The sequence below is a fragment of the Cavia porcellus genome, unplaced genomic scaffold, assembly GCF_034190915.1.
Source record: "Cavia porcellus strain 051 isolate PalLab524CR breed Dunkin Hartley unplaced genomic scaffold, mCavPor4.1 scaffold_28, whole genome shotgun sequence".
In the NCBI taxonomy this organism is placed as follows: domain Eukaryota; kingdom Metazoa; phylum Chordata; class Mammalia; order Rodentia; family Caviidae; genus Cavia; species Cavia porcellus.
In genome coordinates, this window is record NW_026947511.1 from 51,080,789 (window position 1) to 51,101,222 (window position 20,434).

The 20,434-nt window shown below is 62.0% G+C and overlaps 2 protein-coding genes across 9 annotated transcripts in view; one reads left to right on the forward strand and one right to left on the reverse strand.

Annotated features, from left to right (window-relative positions):
• The window catches only part of Tnxb (tenascin XB), a 65,138-nt gene extending 48,255 nt beyond the window's left edge, over positions 1-16,883 (forward strand). For 5 of the 7 annotated variants that reach the window (XM_063239137.1, XM_063239140.1, XM_063239138.1 and 2 more), the window contains 23 exons: positions 889-1,218; positions 1,520-1,843; positions 4,399-4,734; positions 5,099-5,416; positions 5,732-6,055; positions 7,530-7,853; positions 8,173-8,496; positions 8,957-9,244; positions 9,572-9,850; positions 11,044-11,328; positions 13,109-13,420; positions 13,661-13,996; positions 14,114-14,236; positions 14,359-14,502; positions 14,609-14,728; positions 14,814-14,957; positions 15,048-15,178; positions 15,258-15,390; positions 15,482-15,633; positions 15,869-15,965; positions 16,051-16,212; positions 16,285-16,448; positions 16,622-16,883. In XM_063239137.1, the coding sequence (XP_063095207.1) occupies positions 889-1,218; positions 1,520-1,843; positions 4,399-4,734; positions 5,099-5,416; positions 5,732-6,055; positions 7,530-7,853; positions 8,173-8,496; positions 8,957-9,244; positions 9,572-9,850; positions 11,044-11,328; positions 13,109-13,420; positions 13,661-13,996; positions 14,114-14,236; positions 14,359-14,502; positions 14,609-14,728; positions 14,814-14,957; positions 15,048-15,178; positions 15,258-15,390; positions 15,482-15,633; positions 15,869-15,965; positions 16,051-16,212; positions 16,285-16,448; positions 16,622-16,723 (5,252 nt within the window). In that variant the 3' untranslated portion in view covers positions 16,724-16,883. The remainder of the gene's footprint in view (positions 1-888; positions 1,219-1,519; positions 1,844-4,398; positions 4,735-5,098; positions 5,417-5,731; positions 6,056-7,529; positions 7,854-8,172; positions 8,497-8,956; positions 9,245-9,571; positions 9,851-11,043; positions 11,329-13,108; positions 13,421-13,660; positions 13,997-14,113; positions 14,237-14,358; positions 14,503-14,608; positions 14,729-14,813; positions 14,958-15,047; positions 15,179-15,257; positions 15,391-15,481; positions 15,634-15,868; positions 15,966-16,050; positions 16,213-16,284; positions 16,449-16,621) is intronic. The other 2 variants (XM_063239139.1, XM_063239142.1) reach the window with 2 other exon arrangements.
• On the reverse strand, positions 16,485-19,222 carry LOC100727788 (steroid 21-hydroxylase). 2 transcript variants are annotated; one of them, XM_003473741.4, is made up of 10 exons: positions 18,999-19,221; positions 18,819-18,908; positions 18,552-18,706; positions 18,367-18,462; positions 18,192-18,293; positions 18,018-18,104; positions 17,739-17,939; positions 17,442-17,620; positions 17,265-17,368; positions 16,485-17,168 (listed from the first exon to the last, which is right to left on the reverse strand). In XM_003473741.4, the coding sequence occupies exons 1-10, from the start codon at positions 19,195-19,197 to the stop codon at positions 16,903-16,905; spliced, it is 1,479 nt and encodes a 492-aa protein (XP_003473789.2). In that variant the 5' UTR covers positions 19,198-19,221; the 3' UTR covers positions 16,485-16,902. The 2 variants fall into 2 exon arrangements, with proteins under 2 accessions (XP_003473789.2, XP_063095228.1); XM_063239158.1 differs by having other exon boundaries at positions 16,799-17,168; positions 18,192-18,296; positions 18,999-19,222.
• Positions 19,223-20,434: the final 1,212 nt, after the last annotated feature.

A 20,434-nucleotide genomic window follows, 5' to 3' on the forward strand; every position in this document is an offset into this window, starting at 1 on the left:
AAGCCAGAGGCAAAGTAAAACCCTGTAGAGCAAAGAAAACGCCAAAGAAATCAGTGGAAACAAAGGCCAGGATTTCCCTGGGGTGGGAGGAGCTGGGTGCGGTGGTGAGGTCTGGGAACTGCCCGACCAGAAGGAAAACCTCGGTGCCCTCATCTCCTACCCTCCGGGGTGAAATCGAAATCGGTTTCTGAAGATGTTCAGGAATTGTGACGTGGTGCTCAGCCCTGTCATCCCAGTCCTCCAGAGGCTGAGGCAGGAGGATCGCCTGAAGTTCTAGGCCAGCCTGGGCTATATAGTGAGATCCTACCTCAAAACAAAACAAAAGCGAACAATTGATCAGAAAAACATTCTGAACCAGGGGGAGTTACCGTTTTGTGTTTTGAGATGAGGTCTCACTATGCAGGCCAGGCTGGCCTTGAACTCACTGTGTAGCCCTGGCCGGCCTTGAACTCACTGTGTAGCCCTGGCTGGGCTTGCACTCAGAGTGACCCACCTGCCTCAGCCTCCTAAGTGCTGGGATTACAACCCTGTGTCACCACACCCAGGCTGAGCCAGGGGATATTAAAGGAGAACACTGGTAACTAGGGTCCCCAAACCCGTGCGGTGCCCCTTAGAATAACACCCCAGTCTGCTGAGTTGCTGTCACAGGAAACAGATGCATCTGGCACCTGCAAGGCGTCGGTCGGGGTGGGGGCAGCTCCCATGGAGAAATCTTGGGGCCCCCCAGACCAGCCTGACTTTGCCACCAGTGTGCACTCTGCCCCAGCAACAGAGCGGTCAAGCCAGTGGCCCAGTGGGGTCTTGAGACGCGCAAGAGAAATCCAGGAGGCCTCTGTGCAGAAGGGACCTGACGAGACGCATCCTCTGGTGTCTTTTCTCCTGATCTAGATCCAGAAAGAGAGGAGACAATGACCCCAGCCCTGGCAGAGCCCCCCACCACCCCTGAGCCTGCCCCAGAGCCCCGCCTGGGTGCACTGACTGTGACAGATGCGTCCCCCAACTCCCTGAGCCTCTCCTGGACGGTCCCTGAGGGACAGTTCGACCACTTCCTGGTCCAGTACAGGAACGGGGACGGGCAGCCCAAGGCTGTGCGGGTGCCAGGATACGAGGATGAGGTCACCGTGTCTGGGCTGGAGCCGGACCACGAGTATAAGATGCACCTGTATGGCTTCCATGGTGGCCAGCGCATGGGACCTGTGTCTGCTGTGGGGGTGACAGGTGAGGGGCTGGCGGGAGCCCCAGGCAGAAACCAGGGGGAGGCTCTGGTGATGGCTGAGGCGGGAACTGTGAGGCTGCTGTGGCTGAGACTGGCCTGTAACCCCTCAACCCCAAGATGACCTCTAACTCCTGCTACTGACTGCGTAGCTGTCCCCCGCTGCCCTGGGAACTCAGGCCCTGTTGTCAGCCGGCAGCCGAGCAGGACCCAGATCCCCAGTGGTGGCCACAGCTCCCCATCCTGGACCCTGAGTCCCAAAGATGTCCCCTGGGAGCCACCTCACCCTCTGTGTCCCCCTGTCAGCTGCAGAGGAAGAGACACCCAACCCCCTGGGAACCAGCACAGAAGCCCCGCAGCCCCCCGAGGAGCCACTGCTGGGGGAGCTCACAGTGACAGCAGCATCCCCAGACTCCCTGAGCCTGTCCTGGACGGTGTCCCAGGGCCACTTCGACGGGTTCAGCATCCAGTACAAGGACGGGGCCGGGCGCCCACAAGTGCTGCGTGTGGGTGGCGAGGCAAGGGAGGCCACCGTGCGGGAGCTGGACGCAGGGCGCAGGTACAAGATGAACCTGTACGGGCTGCACCAGGCCGGGCGCGTGGGCCCCGTGTCCACCGTGGCTGAAACTGGTGAGTGGGGCCCGGTTCCCGTGATTTGTCTCTCCTACGGGGCACCTGCCGTCCTGTCCTGTCACCTGCATGGTTCCTCCTCCGCATCCTACTCCTAGGCCTTGTGCCATGGTCCCTGCCTAACGGTTTGGTCTCGTCTACCTGCTCCCTCCTTTTCATGGTCAGGTGACCCCTGAGAAGGGGCCACTGACCCCCCACCTCCCCCAAATACACCTGGGCCAGCCCTGGGATTCTTCTTTCCTGCTAATCAAGGGATCTTTGTTCTTTAACCACCGAAAAACACATAGGCAAGGGGCAGTGTGGTAACGGAGCAGAGTTCACACTGCCTTTAAAATGAGCCACTGTGCTGCCACTGGAAATGTGTTAGCGGCAGAGAGTCACTTCCCGGCGTGCTGTAGGGAGGAATCCAGAGCCCACAGTGTCTGTCTGTGACCTGATCACAGCCATTTGAAAGTAACAGACTCGGATGTGTGGGCGGGGTAGCGTGTTGCAGCATGGGGTGTTTGGGTTTTTTCTATTTTGTTCTCTTCTGCATTGTCCAAATTTTCTTACATGGCAAGCTTTTTCTTTTATTTTCCTGTGTCTTTTGCAATCAGCGAAAAGCACTGTGTCTTCTCCCTACCCTGCACCGTCCTCCTCCCAGTTCCTCTCGAGACTTCCTTTATTGGGAATTGTGAAGAAGGGACCTTGCGAGCACCCAGGGAGGGAACTTCTGAGAGGCCCTAGGGGCCAGCAGACACTGATGTGGCCTTGGGGCCTAGCTGTCACCACAGGAGGAGCCAGCCCACCCAGGCCCGGACTCCTGGGGATGGGCCTGGTTTCTTCCTATGTTCAGGGCTCCACCCGGAAGCCTAGAAAACTCTGCATCTTGGGGGTGAGCTGTTGTTTTATCCAGTGCTCAGCTCTGTTTTTCCTCATCCCCCTCTTGGTGAAGTGCAGAGGAATCAGCGTCCACTGAGCAGGGAGGACTGCAAAGAAGCCCAGCCCAGTCCTCCTCTCTGTCCGATTGCTCTGCCCTCCCGCCCACGACTTTTTTTTTCTTTTTCTTTCTTTTTTTTTTTTTTTTTTTTTTTTTTGGTGTTTTTGAGACAAGGTCTCCCTAGCAGTTCAGGCTGTCCTTGATCTCACTTTGTAGCCCAGGCTGGTCTCTGAGATAGCTCAGACCCCAGAATAAAATCCAAGGAAGCAAGGAATCAAGAAATTTGGAGCAAAAGCTTTTATTTCAGGCCTGGCAACGCAGCCCCCATAGATGGACCCAGAGACTGCACGCCCCAGAGACTGAAGAAAGGGATTTTAAAAGCAAGAGAGAGAAAAAAAAAAAAACAACCCACAGAGCCGTTAAGCTGTTGGCTTAGCCTGACAGCCTGTGGAAACTGTAAAGCTGTTGACTTAGTTCTGATAACATCTGGAGCTTTTGGTGCCGTTCATTACTCCCATCCTGCAGATAAACATTATCTCAGAATAGCACATCTGCAATAACATTCAGAGAAGAAAGTAGAAAGTTAATTATCTGGGGACAGCTCGTTAGCAATAACACGTGGAAGGGGGAGAAAATAAATTATCTCGGACAGTTCATTAGCACTAACATGTGGAAAGGGGAGAAAGTTTTTACAAGGATTAGAAACTTAACCCTGTGGTGCATACAGAACAAGAGCAGGCGCATTGGTTAGAGTTAAGCCATAACAGTCTCAAACTCTTGGCAATCCTCATGCCTCGGCCTCCTGAGTGCTGGTATCACAGGCATGTACCATCATGCCTTGGTTAAATCCATATTTTTATAGTGAAAAAAACTTAGGCATTTTATGGAAAGTTTAAAAACCTGGAAAAAAGTGACCTCAAAACCTCATCTTTTGGCCCCATAAGGGCCATCCTTTTCCCGTGGGCCCTGGCGTGGCCTGGCCTGGCTGAGGCCCTGAGCTCCACCTCAACACCGCAGTACAAAGCAGAACAGGTTCCGGCCTGACATCCCTGGCGCACAGTGCATGATTCAGGCTGCAGGCACAGCGGCCTGGATTCTTCTCCGATACTGGGCGTCAGGCCTGGACCTGCTAGGTCAGGCAGCCACTGAACTCATGGCTCTGACTTCTCTGTATCCAGGTTACGCTGTGATTGTTTACCCTGCGGCCATACGACCTGTCTAAGTCATCACTTGAGTGGTTATGGAGTGCTTTCTGGTGAAAGCACATCACAGAATTAATCATCCTGGACGGGTCCCCTGGGTTCTTGACACATTTTGCCATCCTGAAGAATCCCACTGAGAATTCTTCCAGAAAACTCGTTATAAGAGTTTCCTGCTTTTAATAATTTTCTTAGGAGTGGCGCCCAGGAATGAGATTACTAGGTCAGAGGAAATGGATGCTCCTGGCTCCTACTGTGCATGTCCCAGTTTTCCACTGAGGGCTTGTGGCTGTGCACGTGGCCAGCAGGCAGGGCTAGCTCTGGGTACACCCAGAAGCCTACTCCTGTGGCCTCAGGGAGCCCACGATGGACTTCTGTTTCTAGGACAACACAGCAGCAGGCCCTCTAAACCCCTGCACTCTCATGTCCTCTCCCAGAACCCCATGAGGTCGAGGAAGAGGAGACCCCCAGCCCCCAAGGACTGAGCACGGAGGCCCCTCAAACCCTCGAGGAGCCGCTGCTGGGGGAGCTGACAGTGACAGGCGCATCTCCGGACTCCCTGAGCCTGTCCTGGACGGTGTCCCGGGGCCACTTCGACGGGTTCAGCATCCAGTACAAGGACGGGGCCGGGCGGCCACAGGTGCTGCGTGTGGGTGGCGAGGCAAGGGAGGCCACCGTGCGGGAGCTGGATGCGGGGCGCAGGTACAAGATGAACCTGTACGGGCTGCACCAGGCCGGGCGCACGGGCCCCGTGTCCACCGTGGCTGAGACAGGTGAGTGGGGGGGAGGGAGGGAAAGTTTAGGGGAGACCACTCTAGAAGCAGAGTCCTGAGTGACATGAACAAGGAAATGCCAAGGGACCCCAGTGCAGGGGGGGCAAGGACACAGTGGCCTGGCCCTGCTCAAAATGTGCTGCCACAGGTGATATGGTCGTAGACGGGTCAGGAGAGCCTAAGGACAACCCGGGTCAGGGTTAGGTTCAGGAATGGGGACGCCAAAGGAGCAGAAGGAGGTGGCAGTGCCCCTACGACTAGCGTCACTCAGCTCTTCAGTGTTCATTTCTTGTAAAGTCCCCTTTATCTGGGCAACTGAGGGCCACAGGGACCTCACCTGTTCCCCTGTGTGTGCCACCTGCAGAGGAAGACACTATGACCACCCAGGCAGTGCCCACCACCACTCCCGAGCCTGCCCCAAAGCCGCGCCTGGGGGCGCTGACTGTGACAGATGTGTCCCCCAACTCCCTGAGCCTCTCCTGGACAATCCCCGAGGGACAGTTCGACCACTTCCTGGTCCAGTACAGGAACGGGGACGGGCAGCCCAAGGCTGTGCGGGTGCCAGGGCATGAGGACGAGGTCACCGTGTCAGGGTTACAGCCGGACCACAAGTATAAGATGCACCTGTATGGCTTCCATGGTGACCAGCGTGTGGGACCTGTGTCTGTTGTGGGGGTGACAGGTGAGGGGCTGGCGGGAGTCCCAGGGAGGGACCCGTGGGAGGCTCTGGTGATGGCTGAGGCGGGAGCGGTGAGGCTGCTGTGGCTTTGTGTCTCTTCCAACCTCGGATGACCTCTGTCCCTGGGCATGGAGCACCCGAGGCCTTGGTCTTGCTGTTGACTGCCTAGCTGTCCCCAGCTGCCCTGGGAACTCAGGCCTGCAGCCGGCAGCCAAGCAGGACCCAGATCCCCAGTGGTGGCCACAGCTCCCCGTCCTGGACCCTGAGTCCCAAAGGTGTCCCCTGGGAACCGCCTCACCCTCTGTGTTCCCCTGTCAGCTGCAGAGGAAGAGACACCCAGCCCCTCGGGACCCAGCACAGAGGCCCCGCAGCCCCCTGAGGAGCCACTGCTGGGGGAGCTGATGGTGACAAGCACATCTCCGGACTCCCTGAGTCTGTCCTGGACGGTGTCCCAGGGCCACTTTGATGGGTTCAGCATCCAGTACAAGGATGGGGCCGGGCGGCCGCAGGTGCTGCGTGTGGGAGGCGAGGTGAGGGAGGCCACCGTACAGGAGCTTGAAGCGGGGCGCAGGTACAAGATGAACCTGTATGGGCTGCACCAGGCCGGGCGTGTGGGTCCTGTGTCCATCGTGACTGAGACCGGTGAGTGATTGGTGGGTGGTGTGGGCGGCGAAACTGGGCCCTAGCGGTTGTGCCTCTCTTCGGGCTTCCTGCCAGCGACTATCTCCTCCCGTAGTGCTGTGGGGCTGTGCCCAGCATGCACCTCTGGGGGTGCAGAGTAGCTCTGTTGCTGATTATCTGTGCTCCCGGCGAGGTCCATTTTCTGGAGCCCTAAGCAGCAAGGCAGAGGCATTGCTTGCTCTTGGAAGTATCGGGCAGCCCCCATACTGCTCAGGGCGGCCCCCTCTTGGCTGAGAGGCCCGGGGCCTTTTGGATGAGGTAGGAGCTCCAGGCATAGTGCCTTGAAACCTGCTGTGGAGTGGAAGGCCCTCACAACAGCATCCCTGTGAATTCCAGGCTGTGGCGTGGGCACTGTGGCCTTGGGTGTGACTGTCCTCAGCCAAAGCCCTGGGAAGACTCACCTCTGCCTTTGCATTCCATGCAGTGCGGGCCGTGGTGACTGGAGAGAGCCTGGGAGGAGTGTCACGTGGGATGCCAGCCAGCGTTAGGTGACAGGAAGGTTTCAGAGGCAGCGCTGTCTCCCAGCAGGCGCTGTCCGGCAGGGGCTGACTGTGCACTGTCTCAGAGGCGTCTGGTTGGTTAGCAGACACACAGAGGGCCTCAGAGCTGGGCCTGGGGTGTGGGGAGTTGTAGGCAGGGCACAAGCAGAAAGCCAGAAATCAGCAGCAGAGCAGAGCCATGTTCGGAGCCCAGAGCTGGGCAAGGCAGCCTAAGCAGGGCTTCAGGGGTCTACAGCACACCTGAGAGCTCAGGTCCAGGTGTCTAGTGGGCATTAGCTTGGTGACAGCTTTAGGAGGGAGGTTCGTTGGGGCTCAGCCTTGCAGACAGCAGGAGACTGGTGACATCAGGCACAGAGCAGGAACAGAGAAGACTCCACAGTGGCCTCTGAGGCACAGACTGTCCTGCCATGTGGAGAGAGGCAGGGGCCACTGAGGAAACCAGGGCTCCCGCTAGGAGGAGGGCAGTGGCTGTCAGCCCAGTGCTCACCGCCCTGGGCCAGTAGCCACTCAGGGTCCCAGCTGGGGTGAAGAGGCATGAGGCACCCAGGAGGACCGCAGGAGAAGGCTGGGTCTCTCTGAGGGCGATGGCAGCATGAGAGGGGCCGTGTCTGGCTGGGAAGGTGGGCCCGAGGCTGATGACCAAGGAGATGGCAGGAGACGCCAGCAGACCAGGCCTGCGGCCTGTAGCCTTCTGCAGCTGGTTCAGAAGAGGTGGTGCTGAAGGGCAGGGGTCACACAGGTGCTGATGGGAGTGACCAGCTACAAAGGTCCTGGGGACACATGCAGCAGTGGGGATGCCAAAGGAGCAGAAGGAGATGGCGGTGCATCTGCGACCGGTGTCACCCTGCTCTTCAGCGTTTATTTCTTGTAAATTCCCCTTTATTTGGGGAACCGAGGGTCACAGGGACCTCACCTGTTCCCCTGTATGTGCCCAGCTGCAGAGGAAGACACTATGACCACCCAGGCAGTGCCCATCACCACTCCCGAGCCTGCCCCAAAGCCACTCCTGGGGGAGCTCACTGTGACAGATGTGTCCCCGGACTCCCTGAGCCTCTCCTGGACAGTCCCCGAGGGACAGTTCGATCACTTCCTGGTCCAGTACAGGAACGGGGACGGGCAGCCCAAGGCGGTGCGGGTGCCAGGACACGAGGACGAGGTCACTGTGTCGGGGCTGGAGCCGGACCACAAGTATAAGATGCACCTGTATGGCTTCCACGGCGGCCAGCGTGTGGGACCCGTGTCTGTTGTGGGGGTGACAGGTGAGGGGCTGGCGGGAGTCCCAGGGAGGGACCCGTGGGAGGCTCTGGTGATGGCTGAGGCGGGAGCGGTGAGGCTGCTGTGGCTGAGGCTGTGGCCTGTGACCCCTCACTCCCAGGATGACCTCTGACCCCAGGCAGGGAGCACCCTGAGGCCTTGGCCATGCTGACTGCCAGACTGTCCTCAGCTGCCCTGGGACAACTGGCACCAAGCAGCCGAGCGGAACCCAGGTCCCCAGCTGTGGCCACAGCTCCTCCCTCCTGGTCCCTGAACCGCAAGGGTGTCCCCTAAGAGCCACCTCACCCTCTATGTCCCCATCAGCCACAGAGGAAGAGACACCCGGCCCCCCAGGACCTTCCACAGAGGCCCCACAGCCCCCTGAGGAGCCGCTGCTGGGGGACCTGATCGTGACAGGCGCATCCCCAGACTCCCTGAGCCTGTCCTGGACAGTGTCCCGGGGCCACTTCGACGGGTTCAGCATCCAGTACAAGGACGGGGCTGGGCAGCCGCAGGTGTTGCGTGTGGGAGGCGAGGCAAGGGAGGCCACCGTGCGGGAGCTGGACGCAGGGCGCAGGTACAAGATGAACCTGTACGGGCTGCACCAGGCCGGGCGCGTGGGCCCCGTGTCCACCGTGGCTGTGACAGGTGAGTGGGGCCCAGCACTGGTCTCTGGCTTCCCCCTCGTTTGCTCTCCTCGGTTCCCAGTGGTCTGAGCCCCTACCAGGGGACTCTGGCCCCCTGCCTGTGGCGTGGCTGAGGGCCCCGCTGGCTGAGTCAGGAGGACTCAGGAGCCTGCCTGGGGCAGCCTGGCCTCACTGTCAGTACCTGTGCTTTGCTTGCACCCTCGGCCCACACCCTCTGGTCAGCGGCTTCACAGCACTCGCTGCCTTCTGTCCCGCACCCTCAGGCTTCCTTGCTGGGTTTCAGTAAGGGCTTCACTGGAGAGTCGGCTTCGGATCTGACTTTGCCCCCAGCTCTGCGCACTGCAGTTTTGCTCCCTGAGCCCCAGGCCTCAGATCCCATGTTGGGGGATGGTCCGGCACCAGGTGCATGGTGTGAACTCTTCTGGTCCCGCCCATCCTCAGCCCCCTCTGCTCTCTTGCAGCCCCTCTACCCACTTGGCCCGCTGTGGATCCCCGCCTGGGGGAGCTGGCCGTGGCCGCCGTGACCTCAGACACAGTAAGCCTCTCATGGACAGTGGCCCAGGGCCCCTTCGACTCCTTCCTGGTGCAGTACAGGGACGCACAGGGACAGCTCCAGGTGGTGCCCGTGAGTGGGGACCTCCATGAGGTCACCATTTCAGCTCTGCACCCAGCCCGGAAGTACAAGTTCCAGGTCTTTGGACTCCGGGATGGAAAGCGCCATGGCCCAGTTTCTGTGGACACAAAGACCTGTGAGTGAAGGCAGAGGCCACCCTACCCCTCGGCCGCTGGCCATGTTTCACCCCCATGGCCGGTGGCGGATTTTGGTACAGACCTGGGGACCTCAGTGCCCGTCGATCTACCCGTTTCTTGGATCCACTGACATCCACACCCTGAGCTCCCTTCTGCGCTCACACCATCCTCCTCCTGGCATCCCTGGAGGTGCTTGCTTTCTTTCCCAACTCCTCTCTGTGCCTCTCCAGGTTCCCAGGACCCGGGACCCAGAGCCATAACACCCCAAGAAGTGACTCTGCTTCCATCGCTGTGGTAACCTCTGTGCTCCTCCCTTTCTTTTCCAGTCCCAGACACAAAGCCCTCTCCCCGCCTGGGGGAGCTGACAGTGACGGATGTGACTCCTGACTCTGTGGGCCTCGCATGGACGGTCCCCGAAGGTGAATTCGACTCCTTCGTGGTCCAGTACAAGGACAGGGATGGGCAGCCCCAGATGGTACCGGTGGCCTCAGACCAGCGTGAGGTCACCGTGCCCAGCCTGGAGCCCAATAGGAGATACAAGTTCCTGCTCTACGGCCTAGTGGGCAGGAAGCGGCTGGGCCCAGCCTCCGCTGATGGGACCACAGGTGAGCACAGCCCATGCCACCTCACTGTCAGGCTGCAGATTTGATTCTGGCTTTGCTGCTGGTGTGATGCTCAAGACACCAAAAACAAATCCCTCGAAGAGTGGGACGGACGTGACCCCCAGCCTGCTGTGAACTCTGTCCCCTTCCCTCGCTGGGTGATTCGGAAGGAAAAAGTCCAGGCTGGGTCTAATCCCAAGCCCCATGGCATGGCCAAGCCCGGGTCCTTCGATGAGTAACTGTGCTGGCACTCAGCTCCCCACATCCTGGCCCGGCCCAACCTGGGCAAGAGGTGGGGAATGAGGGAGGGCTCGGCTGCAGAGACAGTGGAACACCGGTTCCCTTGCCCTCCTATGCCCAGGACTCAGCCCCCGCAAGAGGTGGGGCGGGCCACTGACCCCTGCCTGCTCCCAGATCTGAGTCACCCTGGCTGGCCAAGCGGCCAGGCAGTCTCTCTCCCCTGAAATCACACTGAGGACTGCGCTCCAGGCAGTCCTGACTCCCCCACCCCATCCTGGGGTTTCCCCCATCTCTGCACCCCACATCCCAGAGTCCTGTCTGGAAAGGGTGTGGTGCTGGGGAGGCCGTGGGGGACAGCCTGCTGGGCAGTGATAGGCACCCCCAGCTGGCCCCCAGCCCAGCTCTCCTCTTTGGGGTATTGCCATGGGAGCCTCAGATCTTGTCCCAGCACTATGCAGAGGAAATCTAGGGTCTCTCTGCACCCTTAGGCGCCCCTCTTTTTTTTTTTTTTTTTTTTCACTACCAAGGTTTAAACCCATGGCCTCTATAAGGAGCTATGTCCCCAGCCCTTTTTTATTTTTATTTTTGTCTTTTTGAGACAGTCTCACTGTGTAGCTCAGGCTGGCCTTGAGCTCACTTTGTAGCCTAGGCTGGTCTCAAACTCACAACCATCCTCCTGCCTTGCTCTGGAAGCCCTCTTTTTTTTTTTTTTTAATGCCCTTCAGTCCATTCCAATAAGCCCTCTTATAAAAATTAGTTTTCAGCTGTCTCTCGTGAGTGAGATGATCTCTTAAGAATTGGCTGTGCCCTTGACCACAGCAGCAGTGGGCGGCAGGGGGGACAGGCAGGGCTGAGCAGTGCCTCCAGCTGGGAGCCAGGAACCCTGGCGACCCAGCTCTGTGTCTAGGCCCCTGAGCAGGCTGTCTTGACCAGCAACTTTCCCACTCTCTTCACAGCTCCCCTGGAGGAGGCTCCGCAGCGCCCCCGCCTGGGGGAACTGGCTGCCAGCCAGGAGACCTCAGACTCCCTGCAGCTGTCCTGGACGGTGGCACAGGGCTCCTTCGACTCTTTCCTGGTCCAGTACAGAGATGCAGATGGCCAGCTGCAGGTGGTGCCTGTGGCTGCAGAGCAGCGTGAGGTCACCGTGGAGGGCCTGGCACCAGGCAGAACCTACAGGTTCCTGCTGTACGGGCTCTCGGGAGGACAGCGCCTGGGCCCTGTCTCTACCCTGGGGGCCACAGGTGAGGCTGCTGAGCAGGAAGGCCAGGGGCCCTGGCGGCCTTGGGCCGAGCAGGCAGGTGGCAGAAAGGAGCCCCAGGCAGCCCCGGGGAAGTGAGAAGTTACAGCCACATTGCGCCATGCCTTGCTGAGGTGGCTGGAATGCCCTGGCTCCTGCTCCACACCCACAGCACCACCTTGCCCTCCAGACCCTGCTCCAAGCCCCTCAAGAGCCTGCTTCCCCCTTCCTGTCACACCAGCTTTTACCTTAGCTGGTGGCATCGCTTGCCAGGGGCAAACCTCCCTTCCCCCATGATGCAGAGTTTTCTCAAAGGGAAAAACACTGGACAGGGGACACAGAAGCCTGGGGAATGGCCTTGCATGGAGGAGCCATGCCCAGCCCAGGACACGTGGGCCTAATGCACGTGGTGCCACTTTCCAGTCCCAGTCGCCAGCCAGCCAGTCCCACTCTTGGGGGGCACTGTGCACCCCAGCAAGGCCAGGCCACCCTCACCCTGGGGTGGGCTAGGTACAGCCTCCAGGGCTGGGGTCTGTGGGACACTCAGTAGAAATGGGAGTTGAGTGTGCGATCAGACACGCACTGCAGAGGGGCACAAGAAGCAGTGATGGCCAGGGCAGGGTCCTTCAGAGGGGAGAGCCCAGGGTGGCAGGGGTCCCTGCCAAGGCAGGGGTCTTAGTCGCTTCATCATCGCCGAGATACAACCCTCACAACTCAGAGGAGAGGTTTATTTTGCCTCACATTTTGTGGAGGGTTCAGTCCAGAGCAGGGTGGGCTGCGTGGCAGAGGGGAAACAGCGCAAGGCAAAGGCAGAGAGGGATGAGGGCGGAGGAGGGAGAGACCCTCCCAGGCCACGCCCCCAGGGGCCGCCTCCAGCCTGGCTTTGCATCCTAACTCCACATTCAGCTATAAACTCCGCGCGGACTCATCTTCTGGAGAATATCACGATCTGTGATCCAACAGCCTCTCAAAAGCCCCGGCTGTGATCACATGAGGCTTTGGGGGTCATCCAGATATGAACCCTAATAGCAGGGACACAGCCAATCTAAGAGCTGGGAGGTTAGAGGAACCTCCGTGAGTTGCCTCTGTCCAAGGAACCCACCAGGGTCGAAAACAGCTGCAATAAAAAATGAGAGGGACAAAATTTAACAAAAGGAAAATATTTGTAAAGAGAAAAAGAAAAGGGGAGAAGGGAGAAGAGAGACAGCTACCCTGATAGGAGGGAATCAGGGTAGGGGCTCTGGAAAGATGGGGACCTGTAGGCCCTTTGTTCTCAGGTGCTGGTACAGTGCGGGGGTGGTGGGGATGATGGTGGTGAGTGGCCTTGGGAACACGTGTGGATACTGTGGCTTGGCTTTGTTTCTGCATCCTGCCTCTCACCTGTTTTTCTGGTCTCTGGGTGCGAACCCCAAGCCCATTAGGTGCCTTTCTTTCTGTTTTTTGGGGAGGGGTAACCAGGAATTGAACTCAGGGCCACACGCTTGCCAGGTAGCTACTGTGCTTCTGAGCTCAATCTCGAGCCCTTGGTGCCTTTCTTTACCTGGCTTTTCTTTTTTTTCTCCACCCCACCCTGGACCTGCTTCCCAGGGGAATCTTGGGTAAAGCTGGGCCCCTGTTCTGTCTTCTCCAAACTCTCCCTTCTCCTTCCTGCTGCTGTGCCCGGATTGTGAAATCCGCACCCTGGCCTGGGGCCATCCCTGAGCCCCTTCTGCGGAGTCAAGAGGGAAAGAGCAGAGCTCCAGTCTGCACCCCGTTCACCTTCTCTCTGGGCCTCTCCCTCACAGCCCCAGAAGAGGACACTCCAGCCCCACCAGAGCAGCCCGAGCCCCCAGAAGCCCCTCGCCTGGGGCTGCTGGCTGTGACTGAGGCCACACCGGACTCCCTGCGCCTGTCGTGGAGCGTGGTCCGGGGCCCATTCAACTCCTTCGTGGTCCAGTACGAGGGCTCAGATGGGCAGCCACAGGCCTTGCTGGTGGACGGTGATCAGAGCAAAGTCCTGGTCTCTGGCCTGGAGCCTGGCACTTCCTACAAGTTCTTCCTCTACGGGCTGCACGACGGGAAACGCCAGGGGCCGGTCTCCGCAGAGGGCACCACAGGTACCAGGCTCCAGCCCTGCGATCTGGGCTGGGGAAGGTGAACGTGGGTGGTTATGGGGTGAGGGCACTCAGAGGAGCTGGGAGGGGTGAGGCCACAGCACCCCCACCCTGGCCCCAACACACAGCCACTGCTCCTGTCCCGTGATGCCCAGGGCGCTGGGGGGAGCTGTCCCAGGAACGGTGGCACAAGGCATCTGCCCCATACGCCAAGCTGCCCCCTCTGGCACCTGTCTCACCCAGGACCACCCCCTGCCGGTCAGACTCCCGGCGACCCAGGACCACGCCTGTCGCAGCTGTCGGTGACTGATGTGACCACCAGTTCCCTGAGACTCAACTGGGAGGCCCCGCAGGGGGCCTTCGATTCTTTCCTGCTGCGCTTTGGGGTGCCTGCGCCCAGCACCCTGGAGCCGCGCCAGCGGCCTCCACTGCAGCGGGAGCTGATGGTGCCTGGCACACGGCGCTCAGCAGTGCTGCGGGACCTGCGGCCCGGCACGCTGTACAGCCTCACTCTGTACGGCCTGCGCGGGCCTCACAAGGCTGACAGCGTCCAGGGCACTGCCCGGACCCTGAGCCCAGGTAGGTCCACTGTTCGGTGGCTTCGGGGGAGCCTGGAAAGCCCCGGGGAGGGCCGGGATGCTGGGCACTTTGGGAGCCCAGGGCAGGGGCCCATCGTCGTTCTGTCCCTGTGCCCAGTTTTGGAGAGCCCCCGAGACCTCGAGTTCAGTGACATCCGGGAGACATCAGCCACGGTCAGCTGGACGCCGCCACCGTCCAGGGTAGACAGCTTCAAAGTCTCCTACCAGCTAGCAGATGGAGGTGACGCCTTTGGCCCGCGGTCTTGTTGGCTCTCATTTCTCTGCCCCCGAGCCCTGCCCCCTGACCAACCCCCAGCTGCTCCAGGTTTCAGGGCGACCTCCAGGTTCCCACCTTATTTCCAGGGGAGCCGCAGAGCGTGCAGGTGGACGGCCGGGCCCAGACCCACAGCCTGCAGGGCCTAACCCCGGGCGCGCGCTACGAGGTGACCGTGGTCTCTGTCCGAGGATTCGAGGAGAGTGAGCCCCTCGAGGGCTTCCTCAGCACGAGTGAGTGGGCCACGCCCGGGGCGGGGCGGGGCGGGAGGCCGGGGGTTCAGGGAGGCTGAGCAGGAAGCCCCAGGCCCCCAGCTACTGAGCCCTGTCGTCCCCTCAGTTCCCGACGGCCCCACCCAGCTGCGTGCCATGAACCTGACCGAGGGGTCGGCCCTGCTGCAGTGGACGCCGCCTCAGACCCCGGTGGACAAATACAACGTGCGGGTCACAGGCGCTGGGGGTGAGCATGGCCGAGCGGGTGGCCTTGGGGCAGGGTGGGCGCTGGGAGGGTGCCGGCGCGGGAACTGACGGCCGCCCCTCCCCAGCCCCGCCACTGCAGGGCTCGGCCCCGGGCAGCGCAGAGGACTACGCGCTGCACAACCTGGTGCCGCAGACCAACTACACGGCCACCGTGCGCGGCCTGCGCGGCCCCAACCTCACCTCGCCGGCCAGCATCACCTTCACCGCCGGTAGGGCATGGGGAACGGGGCGAGCGGCGGGAGCGGGCGGGGCCAGGGGCGGGGCAGCCTCACCCTAGTCTCTTCCCTGCTCCCCGCCAGGCTTGCAGGGCCCCCAGGACTTGGAAGCCAGAGAGGTGACCCCACGCACGGCCCTGCTCACCTGGGTTGAACCCCAGGTTCCCCCCACAGGCTACCTGGTCAGCTTGGACACCCCCGGCGAACAGACCCAGGTGCCTCCCGCGCTCCCTCAGGGTCGATCCGGCGGTGCTACCTGGAGCCCCCCTGACCTACCCTTTGGCCCTCCCACAGGAGATCCTGCTCCCTGCCGGGGTCACCTCGCACCGGCTTCTCGGCCTCTTCCCCTCCACCGCCTACAGCGCCCAGCTCCGGGCCATGTGGAACGCGAGCTTCTCAACCCCCCTGTCCACCTCGTTCACCACGGGTACCCGGGCCGGGCCTGAGCTGGGGGCGGCGCGGGCGCGGGCTGCGACGGTCGGACACGGGACCCCTGCTCTCTTCCCCCACCCCCGCAGGCGGGCTGCGGGTCCCCTTCCCTAGGGACTGCGGGGAGGAGATGCAGAACGGCGCCGGCGCCTCCAGGGCCACCACCGTCTTCCTCAACGGCAACCGCGAGCGGCCGCTGAGCGTGTTCTGCGACATGGAGACGGACGGGGGCGGCTGGCTGGTGAGCAGCGCGGGCAGGGATGGGGGTCCAGGACTCTGGGAGACTCGCTGGGGCGGGGCCTTGGGGCGGGACCGGCTTCTGGGGGCGGGGTATTGGGGCGGCTGGCTGGTGGGCAGCGGGGGCGGTGCCTGCGGGAGGCTGGCTTGTGGGGCGGGGCCGGAGGCTTCTGGGGCGGGGCATTGGGGCGGGGCGGGGCCTGGTGGCGGGGTGTGGTCTGACGCCGCCCCGCCCCCAGGTGTTCCAGCGCCGCGTGGACGGCAGCACGGACTTCTGGCGGGACTGGGAGGACTATGCCCACGGCTTCGGGAACGTCTCCGGGGAGTTCTGGCTGGGTGGGCGCCTCTCCGGGAGAGACTAGGGCGCGCGGGGGGGCTGCGGGCTACGGGGCGCTGACGGCCCCCCACCCCCACCCCGCAGGCAACGAGGCCCTGCACAGCCTGACGCAGGCCGGCGACTACTCCCTGCGCGTGGACCTGCGGGCCGGGGACGAGGCCGCGTTCGCACAGTACGACTCCTTCCGTGTGGACTCGGCCGCGCAGCACTACCGCCTGCACCTGGAGGGCTTCCACGGCACCGCCGGTGAGCGGGGTCCCGGGCCGGGCGGCGCGGGGTAGGGACGCCCCGCTCACACCCCGCCTCCGCCCCCGCCAGGCGACTCCATGAGCTACCACAGCGGCAGCGTCTTCTCCGCCCGCGACCGCGACCCCAACAACCTGCTCATCTCCTGCGCCGTGTCCTACCGCGGAGCCTGGTGGTACCGGAACTGCCACTACGCCAACCTCAACGGGCTCTACGGCAGCACGGTGGACCACCAGGTGGGCGGCGGAGCACGGAGCGCGGACCCGGCCGGCGGCTCGGAAGCGGTTTATTGGGCGGACGGGCGGCTTGGGGTTCCGCGCGGTGGACCGGGGCTGGGGCTACCGGGCTGAGCGGGTGGGTGTCCGGGTTGGGGCTGTGGCCCCCTGCCATGCTCGGCCTCCTTGCCCAGGGGGTGAGCTGGTACCACTGGAAGGGCTTCGACTTCTCCGTGCCCTTCACGGAAATGAAGCTGAGACCGAGGAGTTACCGGGCGCCCGCCCGGGGGGGCTGAGCCGCCGCGCCTGCGCCCCGGGAGGACTGCCGAGCACTGAGAAGTCGCGCCCAGAGAAGCTCCCGAAGTCCTCTCTGCTCGCGACCCCACAGCACCATGTTTACAGGGGGGAGGAGAGGGGTTCGTATGGGGGCAATAAAGGAGAAACTGAGGCACGCGACTGGCTCCGGTCCTGCGCATCACTGGCACTGGCCCGGGCGCGGAGCCCCCGGGCCTCGGGGCTGCAGCCGCACCCGAAAGGGCTGCATTTGGAGGTTGACGCCGCTGTAGGGCTGGGGTTCTAGGGAGGGCAGGGCGCCCTCCAGCGGCAGCAGCGTGAAGGCCTGGAGAAGGCGGCTCAGCACCACGAAGAGTTCCAGCCGCGCCAGGGGCTCCCCCAGGCACACGCGCGCCCCGCAGCCGAAGGCCAGCTCTCGGGGGCCCTTGCCCGGCTGCAGGAAGCGGTCTGCGGGCAAGAGGACAGTGGTTTGATGGCTTGCAGGGCTGGCCGTCCCCGCCTCGCCTCACCCCCGCCCAGGCCTGGCCCAGGCTCTCCTCATACCTGGCCGGAACTCGTGGGGCCGCTCCCACACCGACGGGTCCAGGTGGGCACCTTGGATGTTGGGGATAATCACTGTGTCCTTGGGGATGTCGTAGCCGGAGATGCTGTGGGAAGGTGGTGTCAGGGGCTGCCCAGGACCCCGGTGGGGCTTCCCTGAGCGCCCAGCCCTGGAGTCACCTGCTGGGTCGAGTGGTACGATGGGGCAGGGCCAGGGGCACCACAGGCCGTAGGCGCAGCACCTCGGTGATGGTGGCATTGAGCAGGGGCAGCCGAGAGCGCTCCTTGTATGGAAGTGGGGAGGCAAGAAGACCAGGGCCCAGCTCGAGGTCCAGCTCTTCTTGGAGTCGTTGCTGGATCTAGGAGCAGGGACAAGGCTAGATTCTGGTGGCCACACTGTGCCTGGCTGCTCCGCTCCTGAGCCCTAGCCTAGGAGGATGCAGCCCTGGCTGAACCCGCAGGAGAGCCCAGGCGCACCTCTGGATGGTGCAGCAGGAAAGCCACGGCCCAGGAGAGAGTGGTGGCTGTGGTCGTGGTGCCACCGATGAAGAAGTCCACCACAGCCATGTGCACGTGGCCCTCCTTGAGCTGTCTGGAGCCCCAGTCCTTCCTGGGCTGCCGCACCTCCTGGAGCATGTAGTCCATCATGTCCCTCCACTGCCCGGCCATCAGCTGCTCCTGCAGAGGGCACAGTCCATGCCCACAGGTGGATGGGTGGGGATGCGGGCCCAGGGGCTGGGCGTGTGCAGCGCTCACCTTGTGCTGCCTCAGCTGCTGCCCTACAATGTGATCCCTGGCCGCCACCAACTGCTTCAGCCTCCAGACGCCTGGGTTGGGGAGGAACTGGGAGGGAAGGGGTCAGCTGCTGGGAACGATGCGCTCCTCAAGCCACCCTCCCTGGGGCCCGGAGGAACCTAGGCTGCACCTCACCCTGAGAAAGGGAAGTAGCTCCAGAATTTGGACAGACCAGTGGTCCCAGGCGGTCATCAAGTCCTGTACACAGCTGTAAATGCTCCGAATCAGGTTGTCCTCCTGCTGGGTAGGAGCAGTGCTTTCAGCTCCGCACCTGGAGGGCCCAGGGAGGGGAGGGGAGGGCCGGCCTGACCTTGCTTCCAAAGGAGAGGCAGCAGATGATGCTGCAGGTGAGCAAGGAGAACTCGTGGTAGATGTCCACAGGGGCACCAGCCTGGGCTCCCAGGCGCTGTAGAAGGAACCAGAGCTGCTCGGGCCAGGGTAGGGCCAGGGGTGCTGCGGGGAGAGTCGGGCAGGACCTCGGGGGTGCAGCCTCACCTCGCAGAACTCCTGGGCTAACTGCTGCACCACCGGCTCCATGATATTGCGGGTGCCCAGCAGAAGGGCCGAGCGCGAGAGCTTCTTGTGGGCCTTCCAGAGCAGGGAGTAGTCCCCCAGCGACAGGTCCGGGTACTGCTGGCACACCAGCTTGTCTGCAGGCAGGGGACACCGTGTGGGTGGGTGGGCAGGATGCAGGGCAACAAGGCCCATAAGGCTGCTCCTCCAATGGTCCTTCCCTCCCCAGAGAGGGGGCCGGGCCCTTACAGGACAGCAGCTGGGGTCTGCCGGCGAAGTCTGCCCACTTCCTGAGCATGGCCTCTTCGATGGCCTGCTTGGAGTTCAGCACTACCACCTCTGCGGGAAAGTCCATCCCATATCACTGGCCAGACTGAGGCTGGCCTCAGGCACCAGGTGGGCAGGCACGGGCAGGGAGTGGGCTCTCACCTTGAAGCCCATAGTGCAGCCTATAGATGGGCCCAAGCTCCCGGGTGAGGCTGAGCAGGTGACTGGGGAGGTTGGGGTGCAGGAGGTGCAGGAAGCCTGGGGCCAGAGGTGGAAGGTGCAGGCTCCTATGCATCCACTGGGCCCGCAGCAGGCGGGCACTGGCCAGCAGTACCAGCAGCAGCAGCCCAAGGAGCAGCATGGCCAGCGATTGCACCCAGCCCCGGAGTGGTGTTTTTATCTCAGCACAGCCATCTGTCTCTGTCTCGGAGTCACCTTGATCCTGTCCTGTGTCCCAACCCGCAGGCAGTTCGTTTCCAGAGAGGCAACAGTCTGGCTAGCCTTGGGGAGTTCACATTTCAAAGAATGAGCCATTTATCAAGAAGGGGGACCCTGACCTTTCCAGTGGTACATGTCTGGTACTTGGGAAGCTGAGGCTAGAGAATCTCTGTGAGTCCAAGGCCAGCCTGGGCTACACGGGGAGACTCCATCTCAAAAAAGAAAAACCTGTGCTGAGTTCTGGGCCAGTACCCAAAACCTAAGGGTGGGAAAGTAAAGGACAGCTCTTGGAAGAGGTAGGACAGGAAGCCCCAGCAGTGGGCAGCCAGACTCCCTGCCACCTGACTGGGCAGGACAGTAAGGATGACGAGGTCATCCCGAACTCAACCCCACATCCCCTGGAAGCAGCTTGCTGGCCTTGGTCTGCAGGTCGGACAGCAAGCAGCTGCGGCACAATCAGCCCAGCGCCCAGCCCTGACCTGTAGCTGTACACAGCAGGGATTTGCTGGGCAGGCAGGAGCAAGGTCTGCCCGCCTTGGCCCAGCTCATAGGCCCCCTCTCTTAGCCTGGGAGAGGGGCTTGGAAAAGGGAACTGGGGAGAGGCCCTGAAGAGGCTCAGGAGAGGGCCAAGGTGCTGGGGGGGGGGTGAACTTTGGCTGCACCCCAACCTTCCATGCTTGGCTCTGCAGACAGACACCACAGCCAGGGGCCCTGCTCCCCTCCAGACTTCACTGAGCTCAGGTGTGCCACCCACACCTGGACAAGTTAACTGCTGGGCCTGGCCCAAGGGAATCAGGACCAGCCTTGAGTGGGATAAAAGTAGGGTGCGATTCCCTGGGCCCACAGGCCTGGGTGGGGGGACTCTGGGGCCCAGGCCCTGGGGGAGAGGTTCATGCCACCACAGTGCCCACTGGCTGTGAGGAAGGGGACCCCGTGGAGCCGTGGAAAGCTGGAACTGGAACCTCAGAGCCCCCCACAGTGTGCAGGAGAGAAGCCCCAGAGGCGGGGGTACTCATAGCCACCCGTTGGGAAGTGACTGTGTCCATCCCACCTCCAAAACCAAATTCTACCCTGAAGAACTAGAGGCTCCTGCCCAGGGCTCCTTCTGCCTCCAGCTCCCACTTACACCATTCTGCCCGGCTCCTCAGCCTTCTGAGCAC

Coding starts and splice junctions, on each gene's coding strand:
- LOC100727788 (XM_063239158.1), bottom strand. CDS start 19,197: ATGCTGCTCCTTGGGCTGCTGCTGCTGGTACTGCTGGCCAGTGCCCGC. Junction 18,463..18,551: donor TAGCCCAGGAGTTCTGCGAG/GTGAGGCTGCAC, acceptor TTCCTTCTACAG/CGCCTGGGAGCCCAGGCTGG. Junction 18,105..18,191: donor AGCTACTTCCCTTTCTCAGG/GTGAGGTGCAGC, acceptor CTTCCCTCCCAG/TTCCTCCCCAACCCAGGCGT.